Genomic DNA, 17,812 nt, shown 5'->3' with positions numbered 1-17,812 from the left:
AGCGTGGCCCCATATATCTCTTGCTGGTAAATATGTAACTCCACATTTCTCAAGGAGAGTTCCCAGTACAGCTTAGTTGTAGGAAAACTGGAAGGTTTTTTTTGCAGATCAGGTGACTTAGTAATGATGTCACTGAACAGAAAGTGCATGACAGTCTTATAAAAAAAACAAGAAATCTGCCGTACATTGTAAAACAAAGGAAACAGACATATAGACAGACTAGGCTTATACTCTAAATCTACTCTATGTATACTGAAGGTTCAGGCGTGCAGATGTGTACAGTTTTTCCGATGCTTTAGTCTAAGCTTCTCTTTAGTACTCAGTGTGTGCGGTGGACAGCTGGTTGGAGCGGACTAGACAACAATCTGCTGGGAGAGAGAAGGGTTGTGGGACATAAGGAGATTACTGTTCCACACACTCATTTGCATCCAGTCTCAAATCTACCCATCACGGCTGTTAGCGAACCATTGCTGTAGATGTCTCTGAAGACAGAGGTCACCATGCAGCAATATTTTATTTTCAACTTATTGTGTTTTATAAAGTGCTGCAGGCCTCCTGCAATAAGCAGCACATATTCTTTCACTTATTAGACACTGTGATTGCCATAGTGTTGTTTTTCATGTACAGTTCAATGTAAAATTGGGCACCCTTAAACTTTAAGTACAATCAAATTGGCTTTACCAGTTATTTGAGCTAGTGTATTTGAAATGTTTTTGCATTACTTGAACTCATCAAAATAAGTTAAGCAATTTCAACTTATTTCTAAAAGTTACAGCAACACTGGTCAATGCAAAATAAGTCAGTGAAATATGTTTACATTGTAGAGTTCAGATGTTCTTTGTAATTAAATCTGTTAAAGGTGCTGTGTGTAGATTTTAGTGGCACCTAACGGCTCAGTCCATCGCTTACCGAAACACATATAGAATCTATGCTAGCCGCCACAGGACAAACATCTTGTCGTCTGAGACAGTATAATAGCGAAACGCACTCTGTAGAGCAGTTTGTCCGTTAAGGGCTACTGTAGAAACATGGCGGCACAAAATGGCAACTTCCATGTAAGCAGACGAGGGTGTATGTAAAAAAATGTCTCATTGTAAGGTAATAAAAACTTTATAGTACATTCTGTAAGATCTTTATACACCACTGAAAATATAGTTATGCATATTGTATGGCATTTCTCTCAATAGATCCTCTTAAAATGTACACACTGCACCTTTAACTCTTTCGCCCCCCGTGTTTTAAAAAAAAGTAGCCAACATTTTTTTATAATTTTCACAAAAGTTTAATGCGTTCCAGAAAATGTTCTTCTTTAAATTTATAATATAAAATATATCAAATAAAAGAACAGACCCTCTGCTTTCAAACAACAACAAAAAAAGTTTCATCCTACCTTCATTTGTTCTCTTTTTATCATCTCTCAAATATGGGTAGGTTTCTTTAAAAATATTTAATATAATAAAAATTTTTAAGATAATTGCATTTCTGTAAAAGACTTTTGTTAGAGATCAGATTCAGAGCGATCCTCAAATCATACAAGGAGTTTGAATTGTTTGACCTAAGGGGATACTTTCAGGTTTTATAAGTTAAGAGCGCCACCTGGTGGATAGTAGCAGAAATATGGATTGCCGGAAAACCCGTCATTGGCAGGGAAGTGTTTTTGCTTAATTGACAAGTTAACTCGTCAATGGTGGGGAAAGAGTAAAAGCCCCTGTTTGATTACATTTATTAAGTGTTTTCCACTGACAAACTGTATGTAAATAAAAAGACAAAGAATTTCATATTAACTCTTTCACCGCCAGCGTTTTTAAAAAAAGTTGCCAGCCAGCGCCAGCGTTTTTCATGATTTTACCAAAAGTTTAATGCCTTCCAGAAAATGTTCTTCTTCAAATATATAAACACACAATATACCAAATGAAAGAACAGACCCTCTGCTTTCAGACAAAAAAACAGTTTCATCCTACCCTGAGTAGTTCTTTTGTTATCAGCTTTTGAATATGGGTAGGTTTCTGCAAAAACACCACATTTTGAGCAAAAAGCAGAGATAATTCCATTATTGTGACGGACTTTTCATAGAGATCCCATTCAGAGCGATCTTTAAAACAGACACGGACATGCAGCAGCTTGCCATAGGGCAATACTTCCGGGTTTAAAAAGTTGCGGAAGGGCGCCACCTAGTGGATAATAGCGGTATTGCCGAAATACGGAAATACTTGTCATTGGCGGGGAAGCGTTTTCTCTTGATTGACGAGATATCTCGTCAATGGGGGGGAAAGAGTTAAGTGTGCTTCTGACAAACAGTATGTAAATCAAAAGACAAAGAATTTAATATTTTAAAGCGGCACTATGTAAGACTGGCTCATGGCTTCCCCAGTTGGTTAAAAAATGCAATTGTCTGTTAACGGTGTTGTACATACTGTTGTTGTATAGGCTCGCCGTAATCAGGGTAATAGACGTAAATTTGTTAATAGAACCGATGAATGCAGAAAGTCATTTGAAAACCATGTCAACCAAGCACGTGGAGCTGTAAGTAATGGGTCTGTGTGCTCCAACCCGACTACACAACTTACATAGTGTGGTTGTAGCCACAAGGAGACTAGTCTCAGCCTCAGACGTCACGCCCACAGAATGTTGGCTAAACGTCTGATGTTTATCATACACTTTTCTGGAAACCCTGTGGGAATGTCGAAGTCGTCTTTGATTGGTTGAAATATACCGGATTTCCAGGAGACGTGAGTGTCGCGATTTGTTTCGGTCCCTGGAAAACAAAGCTCCGACATTCCATTGAGGAAGAGAATCAGTCGTGTGTACGTGGATAATAATGACCAGTTAACATGATCAGCTAAACATTGGATTCTTAAAAATATGCAAAGTTCGCGGCATAGACTCTCTAAAAGACGTCCAAAAGTGAATCAATTGCTTGAGGCAGTAAGTGGAGTCAAAAAGTTCGGAAGGAAGCTTAGAAGGACAGCATTGCTGAATCAGTACAGTATGTGTTTCTGTGTGTGTCTATTTGGTTTGGGACACTGGTGTGTTTCTGAACTAACAAGCTCGGTGTTAACTAGCTCAGCTGTCTTCCCCTAAAAAAACAGTTGTGGCAGTAAAGAGGATAGTTAGGCTGGTCCACCAGCTAGACCAGTACTGGACCAGTATCATGAAACATAAACCAGCTTGGTTCATGTAACATTACACTATCTGTATTTGTTTTAACCAAATGCTTGCCCTGTCTAACAAAGCCACTGTCTTATTCCTGCAGGTCAACATGCTAATTGGAATAGTGGTCTTCAACAAGCTCATGTCTAGAGATGGCATCTCAGACAAGTCCAAAAAGCAGAGAGCAGGGTAAGTGAAGGTCAACATGATGACTTATCTGCTTTTGGAAATGCACCAAGCCACTCATTTACCGCTGGCCTATTGAATGTTTAAAAATATGCTGTCAAACCTTTGTACGTCCTATATGAATTACTCAAACACGCACTCACGCTGCCACTAAAAGTTAAAAAACATAGCACTGAAAGCCAAGATATGACAGCTTCATTAATGGACTTATTGATTTGCTTGCCTGCTAACCCCAAGCCAGTTCTCTGATAGCTCTGTCATTAGCTAAGTGTGTATTCATTGCTCATGTAACTGCACCTACTGACAGGATCAAGGAGTCATTGTGCTTTTAAAATGCTCATTCTGTTATGCCTTTGTACGATTGGACGCAAAGCTGAGTGATCCATTAAACACTTGTGTTAATGTGTGGCATGTCCCATCCCTCACCTCAAACCGGAAGATAAACCACGCTGAATATTCCATTCTGCTCCATGGATCTTCTGCCTGTAACCTTCAAGAGCATTCTCACAGATATATACACGCCCTCCCTCTTTAATTAAACTAATGCCACAACACAATTCCCATTTTTAAACAAAGATAAGTGCACTACGTTGTTTGACTTAGCTCAGAGGTCAGCCAGCTTAAAAAAAATGTGTCTTTTTGCAATCTTGTATACTAAATGCATTTCAGGCCTAACTTAATGTGAACAGCTTTAGTGCTCAAAGCGCAGCTAAGTTATTGCTTCTGAGGGCTAATAGCTTTTCTATTGTGCACGCGTGTTGTACAAATGCTGTTTAAAACTGTGGTATTGCTTGGTGGACCACCATACAGATGCCTTGGCATGAAACTCTGGGTCTTGCTAATTGAATGAGAAGCTAATCAGAGATCTGAGCTAATCCAATGACTGGTTATTTGTAATCCCTCCAGGCAAAAGTACGTTTTGCAGTTTTGCCCTAATTGATTTGTCTTTTTCATTTTTCTGTTTTTATAATGTTTATGTGCAAGGAGATCAATGCATATTGGGAGCTGCAATGGCTAACTATGGATTTATTTCAGCTAGTGGCTTTTATACAAAGATTTTCCAGCTTTTACATTTACATATTCGCAATCAGATGCGCGACGCAAGTGTCTTTCGCTAGTTTCCACCCTAATTTTCACGTTTAGCGCCACGTTGTTTAAATAGCAAATGCATTTGCGCCCCCTCTTGCGCCCATGGGCGTTCTGGTCTGAAAACGAGGTGTGTTCAGGCGCATTGTTGGCGCGTTGTTATTTTGAGGCAACTAAAATAGACTACGCCATTGATCAACAAAAACCTGGTCTAAAGTCAATGCGCTTAGATCGTTAAAATAGGGCCCACACACTCAGTCATTGAGATTTTTTCCTCTGTGTCTGAAAATTCTAAAATCTCCAAAACATGAAGGCATGTCCGAATGCAATGTTTGCTGTACTTTCTAACTCCTGAGATACCTTCATCCTCTTGTCCTACAATTCTATCTGTTTGTGCGGGGAATGTAATTGGTCGAGCCTGGTGGAGATTGAAAAAATAAAATGGCTGACAAGAAAGCGTCTGGAGCAAAAATTTTGTGAAAACAAGGTTATAATTTCACTTTTACACCTTCTGATTCCATTTCTAGCGAGAAATGTGTATTGTAGTTTTCAAATATGGGATTAGTTATCACAACGGTGCTGTCTGTTTATATTTCAAACAGAATTTAATTACACTGCCTATGAAAGCTGTTCTAATGCGTTTCCCAGAGCTGCCTTTATGGCGCCAAAGTCATTGGGTTTCAGACGCAGCCTGTGTTTGTGCATCTGTACTTCCAGCATACATATGCAATCTGACACAACATTTGATCTATGATTAAATAAATTATTGTAAATATATATATATATATATTTTGCAAGTTCTCCCACATAGAAATTATGGAGGGATCTGAAATTGTCATTGTAGGTGGATGTCCACTGCGAGAGACATAATCTAAATAAAAAAATCCAGAAATCACAATATATGATTTTTTTTTTTAGCTGCATAAAGACACCTGTCCACCCCATACAATCAGTAAGAATCTAACTACTAACATGGCCAAGACCAAAGAGCTGTCCAAAGACACTAGAGACAAAATTGTACACCTCCACAAGGCTGGAAAGGGCGAGGGGGACATTGCCAAGCAGCTTGGTAAAAAAGATCATTAGAAAATGGAAGAAGCTAAACATAACTGTCAATCTCCCTTGGACTGGGGCTCCATGCAAGATCTCACATCGTGGGGTCTCAATGATCCTAAGAAAGGTGAGAAATCAGCCCAGAACTACACGGGAGAAGCTGGTCAATGACCTGAAAAGTTGTTTGAAATCATGCATGGCACGGAAGGTTCCCCTGCTTAAACCAGCACATGTCCAGGCCCGTCTTAAGTTTGCCAATGACCATTTGGATGATCCAGAGGAGTCATGGGAGAAAGTCATGTGGTCAGATGAGACCAAAATATAACTTTTTGGTCATAATTCCACTAAATGTGTTTGGAGGAAAAAGAATGATGAGTACCATTCCAAGAACAACATTCCTACTGTGAAGCATGGGAGTGGTAGCATCATGCTTTGGGGGTATTTTTCTTCACATGGGACAGGGCGACGTGCACTGACTGATCTAGACAATATCTGTGTGGAGGAGTGGGCCAAAATCCCTCCTGCAGTGTGTGCAAACCATTTAAAAAACTGCATGAAACATTTGACCTCTGTAATTGCAAACAAAGGCTACTGTACCAAATATTAACATTGACTTTCTCAGGTGTTCATACAATACAAGCTGTATTATACAAATAAATCGTAAAAAAACATAAATTGTGATTTCTGGATTTTTTTAGATTAAGTCTGTCAAGGAGAACTTGCAGGGTGTTCAAATACTTATTTTCCTCACTGATATATATATATATATATATATATATATATATATATATATATATATATATATATATATATATATACTGCAAATAAATGTATTACTGCAAATTCGAACCATTAATTAATGAAAGTTATTTTGCTATGTGGAAGATCTAAGTAGCAAGTATTGTGGCTTGTAATGAATATAATTGTTCTGTTTTGTATCTTTTGACTAATCAGAACTGAATATGCCTGAAAGCTCTGTATTAAGCTTTATTAGCATTTGCTGACTTTCACTGTTTTTGCTCTTAGCTGCTGACCCTGCATGGCCCTCATTTCCACATGTCTGATGGTTTGTGCACATTCACCAAGTCCATAAAATGAAGGCTGTCTTTTGTTTCCTTAACGGTCTTAATTAGCCATCAACCTTTTAAAACAGACACAAAATGATTATTGAGATTGAAACAAAATGCGTTCAATAATGCATGAGCACCTGAGTTTGCAGCCAAGCGTAGGATTTCTCATCAGTGAATTAAACAGCTAAAGCACCAAACAGATGGATTCCATTCATCCATTAGATTTTGAAAGGTGGTTTATCCAGTGTTAAAATAGCATCTCCCATCCCATCTTAATATCGGAGACAACATCCTTTAATTCAACTTATATTGTAAACACTGTAAAGTCTCGGCTGTCATCCGCTGTTTATTTAAATACGTCTAATTCAGCCAATATAGCAGCATTGCATCAAACAGTCGAGTAAGTTAGGAGCTGGCCTATGTTTGTTAATTAAATTTGAATTCTTAGTTGCACAGAAGTTATACACTTAATTATACACAATCCACACTTAAAAAAATCCCAAATTAACTGGCCGAAAACACTAACACTTCTCCCGGGTTACCCGGCCCATCTGTTTGCTCTTTATACAGATACAGATGGCCTTTTCTGATAAGAAATTTATTGTTTCTCATTTAAATTGTTAGCATGCTGTCAGAGCCACTGGTGTAGTGGGCAGTGCACCGATACAGAGCGTAGACGCGGTTTTGGCAACCCAAGTTTGAGTCCCAGCCTATGGTCCTTTGTCGGTCCTTTTCCCATCTCTCCACCCATCTCTCTATATTTTAGTCTGTCAATAAAAGCAAAAAAAAAAAAAAAAAAACGTTCTTAAAAAGCATGCTTTTTAAACCCTATGCTACTTTATTTATATAGCTGATGGGGATTGTAGCAGGGTTCTTTAAAAACTGAAAAACATCCTGGCTAATGACCCGAGGGAAGTCAACCTGATCTGCTTTCTAACAATGCTTACACAAATTGGGTGAAGGGGGGTCACGGACATTATCAGGTGTATGCCGGTGTACATTTGTCCAAGTACGACTCCTGACTGACTGCTTTCACACCCACACAAATCTTTCTCACAACACATGCACACACTTCAGTAAGCGGGTAAAGTAGGTTGGTCTTTGCAGCTCCCATCTGCCTCATGTGCTTATTGTTAATGATCTGTAGTCGCTTTCTGCTTTATCTCTCCATTTTCTCATTTTCCTGTTTTTTCTCATTTTCTTTCTCTCTCTCTCATGCTGTGATATTCATTGCAAATATCTCTCTGTCGTTGTTAATGTCATTGCTGATGCCGTACTGTTGGAATTACTTTAATTTTGTATTTTCCTCTTTTTCTTTTTTTTCTCTCTCTTTCACTGTGCACTTGTTTTGTTTGCGTTTATTTTCATTTCCCCTCCCAAATCTGCGATCAACCCTTTTATCTCTCTTGTTCGTCTGCTTGTGTTGGTGTGTTTGTGTATGGTATCCTGTATGTATCATATTCCTGCCCATCTTCCCTGCTTCTGCCTCATGTGTGTGTGACATCCATCTCTTTCTCATGTGTCTGTTGTTTGTTTGTTTGTGTGTGTGTGTGTGTTGGGTCCTGAAGCCCGCCAGTGGAGGCACGTAGCAGGCTGCTCCTGAAATGCTCCAAGTGTGGGGTGATCTCCAGTACCGCCTTGTCCAGCTCTACCGCCAGAAGCGCCATGTTAGTCCCATTCCATATTCTCTCTTTGTCTCTTTTCTCTCTTCATCTCTTTCTTGTCTTTTCTTTTCTCTAGAGCCCAACACTGACAGTAAGAGATAGAAATTCTTCGAAGAGCCGCCCCACTGACTGCACATCCTAAACTTGGGGTGTCTTTTATTTGAATACATATAGGGGCGATTTCCCAGACAGGCTTTATTCCAGTCCCAGACTAAAATGCATGTTTGAGCTGAATAAAAATGACTTTAAGGCGGGGTCCATGATTTTTTTAAAAACATTTTGTAAAAGGGCACCTACCAAAACACACTTGTAGCCAATCAGCAGGATGGGGCGTGTCTACACTGAAAAAAATTATTCATTGAATTTAATAAAAAATTTTAAGGTTAGTGGTTGCAATCAATTTATTTAAGCTACATTTAAACAAAAAAGATTAGTAAAGTAAAATAAAATAAAATATAAAACTTTTGTTTAAATGTAGCTTAAATAAATTGATTGCAACCACTTACCTTAAAAAAAATTATTAAATTCAATGAATAATTTTTTACATACTAACCGACATTGTTGCCTGGGTTGCGTATGTCTGGAGCGGGTCTATCAAATACAGGTCCAAATTCTATTGGGGTAGGGGCGTGTTTGTTTAGGTGATTTCAAATGTCAACATTGGCTTTCAGAGATCATACACCCCGCCTTTAATGTACTAATATAAATAAGGCCTAGTCCTGGATTAATCTAAACCCTGTCTGGGAAACTGCCCAACTGTATATTAATTTATTCAGGTTTATCACATACATATTATTATTATTATGTATTGAGACAAGCTCCCAATTAAAGATTATATACATAGTTACAGTATAGTTATAAAGGCATTGAATAGACATTACAAAAAGTGGATTAATATGTTGTCATTTCAGTGTATTTGTAGATAAGCCTAATACCGGTCTATTGTCCACAGTAATCTATTCACCAGTTATTTACCATTATATAAAACATGGCATTCAACATGTAATCTTTGGCCATTGTATTGCCACTAAAAGCTTTTTTAACATCTTTCACTGTGAACACTGCAGACTTTGAAAAATGTATCTTGATACCCATGCATAATAAGGTGCATGGTTTAAATTAATCAAATTTCTTGTTATAGAATGTACATTTAGATCAGGTATAAATAAACATATTCATAAAACATACTTTTATATAATTAACTAAATGAAAGCAATAAATTCCCAGCCCTATTAATATGCATAAAAGACATACACAAACATGTAGAGGTGCGCTCTTTGAAGAGGTGAAAGAACTGAAGTGTGGCATAAAAGCCACCTCTGGTTCTTTTGGTTTTGAGAAAATCAGATCTCTGGTGTTTGCCAGAGAAGACATGTTTTTGATATGATAATGAAATGAATGATATCGCTCTCTGTTCTTCTGTCTTTTTGTTTGGTTGTTACTTTTCTTGTTTTTCACCTCATTATTGCTACCCGCATTTCTCTATCTTTGTTTGGGTTTTTTGAGTGCGTGGTACCATAATATGACTTCCATTTGTATAAATGAGCAAAAACATAAAGGATTCGCAAGGAAGTTTGAAAGGACCATGTTTACATAATCCCACCAATCACAGCGCTGAGGATATACAGTATAAACAACTGCTTACCTTATGGGGCTTTTCCATTGCATAGTACCCCACGGTTTGGGTCGGGTCAGCTTACTTTTGGGGGCTTTTCCACTGGGTGCAGTACGTAGTACCCGATACTTTTTAGTACCACTTTGGTTGGGGTTCCAAGCGACCCGAGCTGATACCAAAACGTGACTCAAAAACACTGTAGATCACTGATTGGTCTGAGAGAATCGTCACTACCAGCGTCATCGCTATAATGTAAAAGATTAGCTTTACCTTCGTGCTAGCTTGCGCTGTCTCGTGTAAACCTGTTGTCATCTGTGCTTTGCTGTAAGTTCCCAAACTCCCTTTTAGCGATAAAACACCCACAGGTTGAGAATCAGGAACACTGTACCAGTTTTTTCCAGAGTTGCAGTTTGTGGCAGCACAGTCGCGTAACGCACATTCACATTTATGCTTAAATGCAACTTAAATGCGGCTCAGCGGAGCGCGTCGATTGACCCCATGGGTGTTTGTACAGAAACTGTCATGTGAGACAGAGGTAGTGATAAACACGAGGTGCAAACATCTATTTGTGGTGGTCAATTTTAATTTTGTTGTGTACTGAGAAATAAATGTATGGGGATGTATAGCATTCCAACAACGCTTTCAGTTGTATGATGTCACAGCAGTAGGCAGCACAAATATAACGACACGCCCGTAATCCCTCCCACAGTGTTACTAAACTCGATGGAAAAGCTAACCAAAGTTAGCTGACTGGCCTCACCCTAAACCGTGGAGTACTATGCAATGGAAAAGCGCCATTACCTACTCTGATAACTGTTTCAGCATTCCACCTTCATCCAGCCTCTCCATAGTTTAGTTTAATGAGGACATGCTTGAGCTCTTTTTTAATATCTGGCGCAGGTCAACTCTAAATCTTTTATATGTAAAACTCATCTTAACATATGAGCAAATCTTCATCTTTCTATCTCAGTCTGTCTTCTCACTCATTGCTTATGTCCGTCTCGCGTCAGTCACATGTAGGAGACTGAGTCAGTGCAGCGTGAACGTAATAAATTGGTGCCCAGCTGTGGAGAGCCTTTGCTTGGCTGAGCCCAGACGGACACCTTTTACCCACACCTGATATTTACCTAAACATGCCCTGCGTGATGCAGAACCAAAACACTCCTTTAGGATTAGCAACTGCTTGAAAACACTGGCTGTGTTGGTGGCAGTAATTTGCATCATGAAGAGAAAATATATATATATATTTTTTTTATAAGCAAAATAGCATGTGTGGGAGCTTGCCTGAAGATCATGTGTGCCTGCACATTTGAGATAAGAGTAATTGTGTACTTCACACCATCACATGAGGTCATAAAGTATTTTCATTCTTTACCAAAGAGCTACCATAGTTTCTATCAAAATACCAATAACAAATACTGTATCACATTAATTAGACCTTTCTAGAGTTTTATTTTATTAAAAATTTATTAAAAATAGTAAGCGTAAGCTCGGCCGCGATCACTTGACTCCTGCTGGTCGGTCTGGTCCAAGCTCCTAAATCCTTTATTTATTCTTCAACTTATCACCTTGTTAAAGGTGCAGTGTGTAAATGTTAGCGGAATCTAGTGGTGAGGTTGCATATTGCAACCAATGGCTTAATCCACTGCTCACCTCTCACTTTTTTAAACACATAGAAAAGCTACGGTAGTTGCCACCGGACACACATGTCATCGTCGGAGACAACTTAGTAAAAAAATTAGTCTGTCAAGGGCTTCTGTAGAAAAATGGCGGCACAAAATGGCGACTTCCATGTAAAGGGACCCTGGGTGCATGTAGATAAAAAGGTCTCGTTCTAAGGTAATAAACACATAACGGTTCATTATGAAAGGTCTTTATACACCCCTGATAATATTGTTTTGTATATTATTTTGCATTTCTGTCAAGAGATCCGTCTAAAAAGTACACACCGCACCGTTAAGGGTGATTTTGTAAGGATAAAATCATATTTTCTTTCATCTCGAGATAATTTGCGGTTATGAGACTCTGAGAACGATCCAATCACATGAGGTCAAAAAATGAAAAACAAAATTGATTTGCTAACAACAAAAGTGGGAGGGTTTGGGGCACACAGTCCTGTGCCCCAAGGCGGATTTGAAACAAGCCAGTTAGAGCTGAGCCTCAAGTCACATGCTTTTAACAAATTTGCTGACCCACACACACACACATATGACACACAAAAAACAAACTCAGTTCTAATTTTTTAGTAAATTATAACATGACTAACAGTGAAATAGTACAAATAAATGATTTTATTTTGTATTAATTTGCACTATATATTTAACTTTTTTGTAACATGTTACAGTAGCTTTCCTTTTTTGCCCCCTGAGACATATTTTGAGTTGGAGATCACAATAGCTGCCTATGAAGAAGAGCTATATTAGGGGTGGAAAGTATAAACTCTTTTTATCTTAAAAATTCCAAGTAACTTCCATTTGGAAATTCAAACAATAAATGTTGTTTGAAAAATCTTTAATGTGGTGTGACAAATGCTGCTATCTTCTGTAATATTTGAAAGAACGCATGAATAAAAAGAAGAGAGTATGTTGATCGATACAGTGCAACTGAATAAAATGCATCATTCCCAACCACCAAGTATCATACTAAAATTATATATACCTCAGGCCCAGGAAAAGTATTAAGGTTTCTAGCTACAGTAGTTACTAAGCTTGAATAAATTAACTCTAGATAAAAGGATGTCGCAAAATGTTTAACTGATGATGTAATAATTTGAAAGTCAATATTTAAACATTGTTTGCTATCTTTTTGTGAACATGCCAAGTAAAAATGTAATAATTATATAATTTAATGTTTAAAGGAAAGCTGAGACTTATTTCAACTGCATCAACATTATTTTTGACTTAAAAAGAAAGTAGGTTATCAATAAATGCATCTACCTGCAATGTCAGAATTTTTTTTTAAACTGTACCTTTTCTTTAGCTAGGGTGGTACCCTCAAAGGTTAATTTTTGTACCTTTATGGGTATACAACACATTGTTGTACCTTTTGGGATACAATATTATACCATAAGGACCTATTGTGTGCTTTTAATGACCAATTTTGTACAATTTAATATTATAGGTTTAAAACATGTAACGTCTTTTACCCCAAAAAGTACAAACTCTATTATGTTTGATAACTGTAAAGGTACAAAACGGAATCTTAGGGTACCAGCCCAGCGACAGAAAATGTACAATTTTAAACTTTTTTTCTTAAACCTGTATTTTAATCAAGTATAATTTTCTTTGTGAAATTCGTGTAATTTCACTTGACTTTGTTAACTTCAGTCTGCAAAGACAAAGCTAATTACATACTAACTGCTTAATATTACCTATAATAAAACCTGATGGTTTGTTGTAAACAGCTATTCATCAAATGGGCAAAACAATGCTTACTGGTCATAAATAAGAAAAGATTTGTAGCTCTTACGGGGCATACACACGAAATGCAAAATCAACAATTTGCGCAAGTAGATTACATACAAAGTTTTTATAAATAAAGAAATCAGAAAGTGATTTTTGTGCTAGAACTAAAAAAAAATATTTTGACAGATATTTGTTAACTACAAGGTTTCATAATGATTATAATAATAAAGTTTTTTGTCCATACTTTGTCCCACCATAACCATTTCAGTCTCACATTTTATCAACATTACTCATTTTGTGATGACAATTGTAGTTCATGCTGCATTGTTTTCGGTTACACGCCTGTGCTGCAGTGCTGATTTTCCAAATTTCATCAATGTTCCCATAGCTCCACTTTAACAACTACAACAGTTGATATTAATCAGTCATTATTGCAGGTTCATTGATGTATGTTTGGAGGGTAAATTACACTTAGCACTTTATTCTCTCTGCACAGGGCGTCTTTATGGAGCTCTTGTGTGGTTCTCCCCTTGTTGGCTCTCACATGGATGTCAGCAGTGCTGGCCATCACCGACCGCCGCTCCACGCTCTTCCAGGTGCTCTTCGCTGTCTTTGACTCAGTCCAAGGCTTTGTTATTATCACCGTGCACTGCGCTATGCGCCGAGAGGTAAGTGGTTTGCATACAGCAGGGATGTCCAAACTCGGTCCTGGAGGGTCAATGTCCTGCAGAGTTTAACTGAAACTTCCCTCAACACATCTGCCTGAAAGTTTCTAGTATGCCTTGTAACTCTACCTACACACCGCCGCAGACTTGAGCTTCCAAAGTTACCGGAATTCATTCATTTACAATGAAAGCTGGCTTCTCTCAGCTGCAAGGAGCGTCAAATCTATCGGCGTCGCATTTTGGGCATCTTGAGCAACCAGAGCGTCAATCAGAAAGTTGAAAGAAGCTCAACTTTATGGTAATGAGCTATGACACCAAACGGCAAAACGCCAGCAACCAATTGGAATATAGCCTAGATACGCTGGTTGATTCCAGAGAAACATTTGATGTAAACTCGTTCCTACCAAAACATTACTTCCGCGAACACAGACTTCAGAGCGGCCAAAGCGTCAACAAGCTTCCCCATACTTTTTGACAGGCGTCCTTGACCGGGCGGCCTGAGCTTCTTTGGAAGCTCAAGTGTGCGGCGGTGTGTACGTACAGTAAGACCTTGATTAGCTGGATCAGGTGTTTTTTATTAGGGTTGGAGCAAAACTCTGCAAAGACACCGGCCCTCCAGGAGAAGGATTGGACACCCGTGTGATTCAGTATATATGAACACAGTATGAGTATATGAACACATAACATAGTCAGCAATAATATGAGGATAGTAACAATAGTAATTAATAATAGGTCTAATAGAGTGCCGCAAAGATGATGTATCTTTGTAGGCCAACCCGGAAGTCAGCATGACATTGGTTCCTTCCATAGACTGTAAAAAATATGGACGTAGTGTCCGTGACGTCATCCATAGGTTTGTAAAGAGCTTTCTTGAAGCCAATAGACATGGACGTCTTGGACGTGCGTCACCACGCATCACTCGCGGATAACCGAAAATGAGTAAAGAGGCGGGACGTGGGTGAAGCTGAGGAGCCTGGTTGCTGAAACCATGCCTGCCTAGCTCGATGGTAGTGACAGCAGTGGGAGGTCACCCATCACTTCAGTGGCCACACCCTTAATTATGCAGAAATTTAAAGCTTAATACAATTTAAAAGGATGAGTTACAAAAAAATTCACCCCCCCCCCCCTACAGTTGTCATGCAGACCAAAATCACTTTTTGTACCAGGCTGTAAACATATTATTTACTGCTGTGAAGCTGTGCATTTTAACATGGGGGTATATGGGGATTGACTCACTTTTGGAGCCAGCCTTTTTTCGGACCGTCAATGAATTGCAGTTTAAGTCACTTCACAATTCCTTCACAATAAAGCCCATTAATTTTTCCCCAGACTTTTGGATAATCGCAAAAATAAGCTTTAATTTTTTGATGGCACTTCCACGTTTTGTCCAAAAACACAGATGAACTCAACTTTTATGAATTTTGAAGTCAAAATTCAGCTTTTCATATTTCTAGTGAACACATTTAGACTTTAATATTTATACAATTTGTATTCATCTGTGAAGAATAATTTGTTGGACAAAATGTGGAAGTGTCATAAATTTAAACACAGAGCTTATTTTTTGCAATAATCCAAATATCTATGGGAAAAATGGCTTTCTGGCAAAGGAACCCATGTCCCACAAACTTCCGGGGTTAGCCTAAAAAAAATACATCATCCTTGCGGCACTCTATTACATGGCTCATTGGAATACATAATTCTGATTGGCCAGTCGTGACCAGGTTTTCTTATTCCCACATAACAAGAGCTCAAAACTAATAACACATGGTAACCTGGATGCTGCAAATCATTTTGACAGATACAGTTTAATATTACAGAAAAATGTAATATAAATGTCTGTTAATAACAGATATGAACTTATATTCACAAATGATTTAACCAAAACGTGTATTTGTGACATTTGAACACAAACGTGTTTGTCTTGCGGAAGGTCTGCAAATGAGCTTATTAAAAATTTCAAATCAATATTTAATGTTCCTTATATTTTGTATGAAGTAAATAGCCATGTAACAAGCAGGATAATGTACAGGTATCCTATTGTTATTGTGGAAAATGCTTATTTCTGCGATAACAACCGAATGCCTATACATTATCCCTTAAAGGAACAGTATGTAGGATTGTGGCCAAAACTGGTACTGCAATAACAAAACTTGTGGCTAAAACTGGTACTGCAATCACCCAACTGGTGGCCAATACACAAAATGACAACATAAACATCAGTTGGGGGCTGCAACTCCACTTTTTAATTGACAATATTCTGGCCAGACCACTGTTGTCAGTGATATAAGTATTTGAAATAAAAATGATTTCTTAATGTCTAGTGACATTTTGGGTCATTTTGTGATTAGTTGATATACATTTCTTATACTGTTCCTTTAATTATTATACAGTAGTTTAGCACACACATTCACCCACATGCACAAATAAAGGCCAAATCACACCAATATTACAGCTAATTAAATAATTCAATGATGAAATAATCCATCTTTTTATTTTTGTAAATAGCCTTTAAAACCCATAGTAATGTTATGTGTGTGACAAAAATAGCATGCGCTACTTTCATGAAATAATAGGCCATTAATAAGTCAATTGACAGATCAAACATATTGTAGTGCTTGCCATCCACAGAGCAGCCTTATTCAATATGCAACAAGGCAATGATTCAGCTCTGCAGAACTTGGCCGACTTTCATGTATCGAATGAATAAGAATACGCCGCTGGAGTTTGAGAAGAGAGGAATAATCGGTTCTAAATCGCTAAGGCATATATGTTAAATCAATATCACAAAGCCAAAGGATTAGAGTTTTAAAAAAATCCTAGCATTATTTTAGTAAATATACGAAAATCCCTGCCAAGGATTTGATGTAATCCCTAATAGCTTTAGCAAAACAAGAGAGTGGAGTGTGGTCTGTACAACAGACCTTGCTATATATAATAGTTTTGATGTGCGAATTAAATACGCTGTTTAATGGTGGAGCCAACAATGGAAACACAGCTATCACGATTAGCAGAAGATTGGATGTGCAGGGTGGTGGAAGAGAAGAGGGAATTTTGTTTTCATGAAGCTTGAGTATTAAAGGCTCGCCATTGGGTATCCGTCTGGTATGTCTACTGCTTTGACTCAATGGGCAATCATCCATAAACAGGCGCTGAGATTGAGTCTGCCTCTTTCAGCGTGTCACAAAGCAGCCGCTGTGCATCCTCATTTCAGTTATGCTTAAAGGCTGTCTCTGTGAAGAGTGCTGCTAACTCTGTTAAAAAGAAGGAAGGATTTACTAAATGCAGTGTATTAAATAAAGTGTTTCGACACCATGGCTGTACTGAGGACATTAAAGTATGATTTTCTTTCAAGAGTATAACCTTAAAGGTCATTGCAGATCAGCCATTTGTGAGATGCAGCATGTTGTAGTACTAAAAACATCTTCTGAGTGTCTTGTGATTTCAGATACATATCACTTACCGCATCTGTCATTGCATGTTGGTGTTAGACATACAAGTGCATTAAATCCATGAGATTTGAACCAATGACCTTGGTGTTGCTAGTGCACCTCTATCAGCTTAGCTTAAGGAAAACCTGTTTTTGTTTAAGAAAACACAGTGCTTTTACTTGGTCAATCCATAGTCAATCCATGTTTATGCAAATAAGTTGCTAAGGCTACCCTGTCGTCAGGGAAACAGACGGTTTTTGATGAAAGGGGTTGTCCGCCTTTCTTATTGTTATGAAGTTTGCAAGTATCTCTGCAGTTATGTAAGCAGCTTCCTGAGGCTATGCAAACAGGCTCTTAAATGTTTGTTATGCAGGAATATAAACTAATATTTTAGTGTTATGTGAAATCTCATGCAGGAACCTCTGTAGAGTACTACACTAACTGCATTAAAGTAATTATTCTCTTTAGGATGTCTGTGTTTGTAGCTTTTT

General features: G+C 38.0%; 1 protein-coding gene across 3 annotated transcripts in view; it reads left to right on the top strand.

Annotated features, from left to right (window-relative positions):
* Positions 1-17,812, top strand: part of adgrb2 (adhesion G protein-coupled receptor B2) — a 344,222-nt gene that overhangs the window by 288,605 nt on the left and 37,805 nt on the right. For all 3 annotated transcript variants that reach the window (XM_055220590.2, XM_055220588.2, XM_073858267.1), the window contains 3 exons: positions 3,254-3,339; positions 8,114-8,212; positions 13,725-13,896. In XM_055220590.2, the coding sequence (XP_055076565.2) occupies positions 3,254-3,339; positions 8,114-8,212; positions 13,725-13,896 (357 nt within the window). The remainder of the gene's footprint in view (positions 1-3,253; positions 3,340-8,113; positions 8,213-13,724; positions 13,897-17,812) is intronic.

Source organism: Misgurnus anguillicaudatus, chromosome 20, assembly GCF_027580225.2.
Source record: "Misgurnus anguillicaudatus chromosome 20, ASM2758022v2, whole genome shotgun sequence".
Lineage (NCBI taxonomy): Eukaryota > Metazoa > Chordata > Actinopteri > Cypriniformes > Cobitidae > Misgurnus > Misgurnus anguillicaudatus.
Note: the sequence above shows the minus strand (reverse complement) of the source record. Positions and strands in the feature narration are given on the sequence as shown.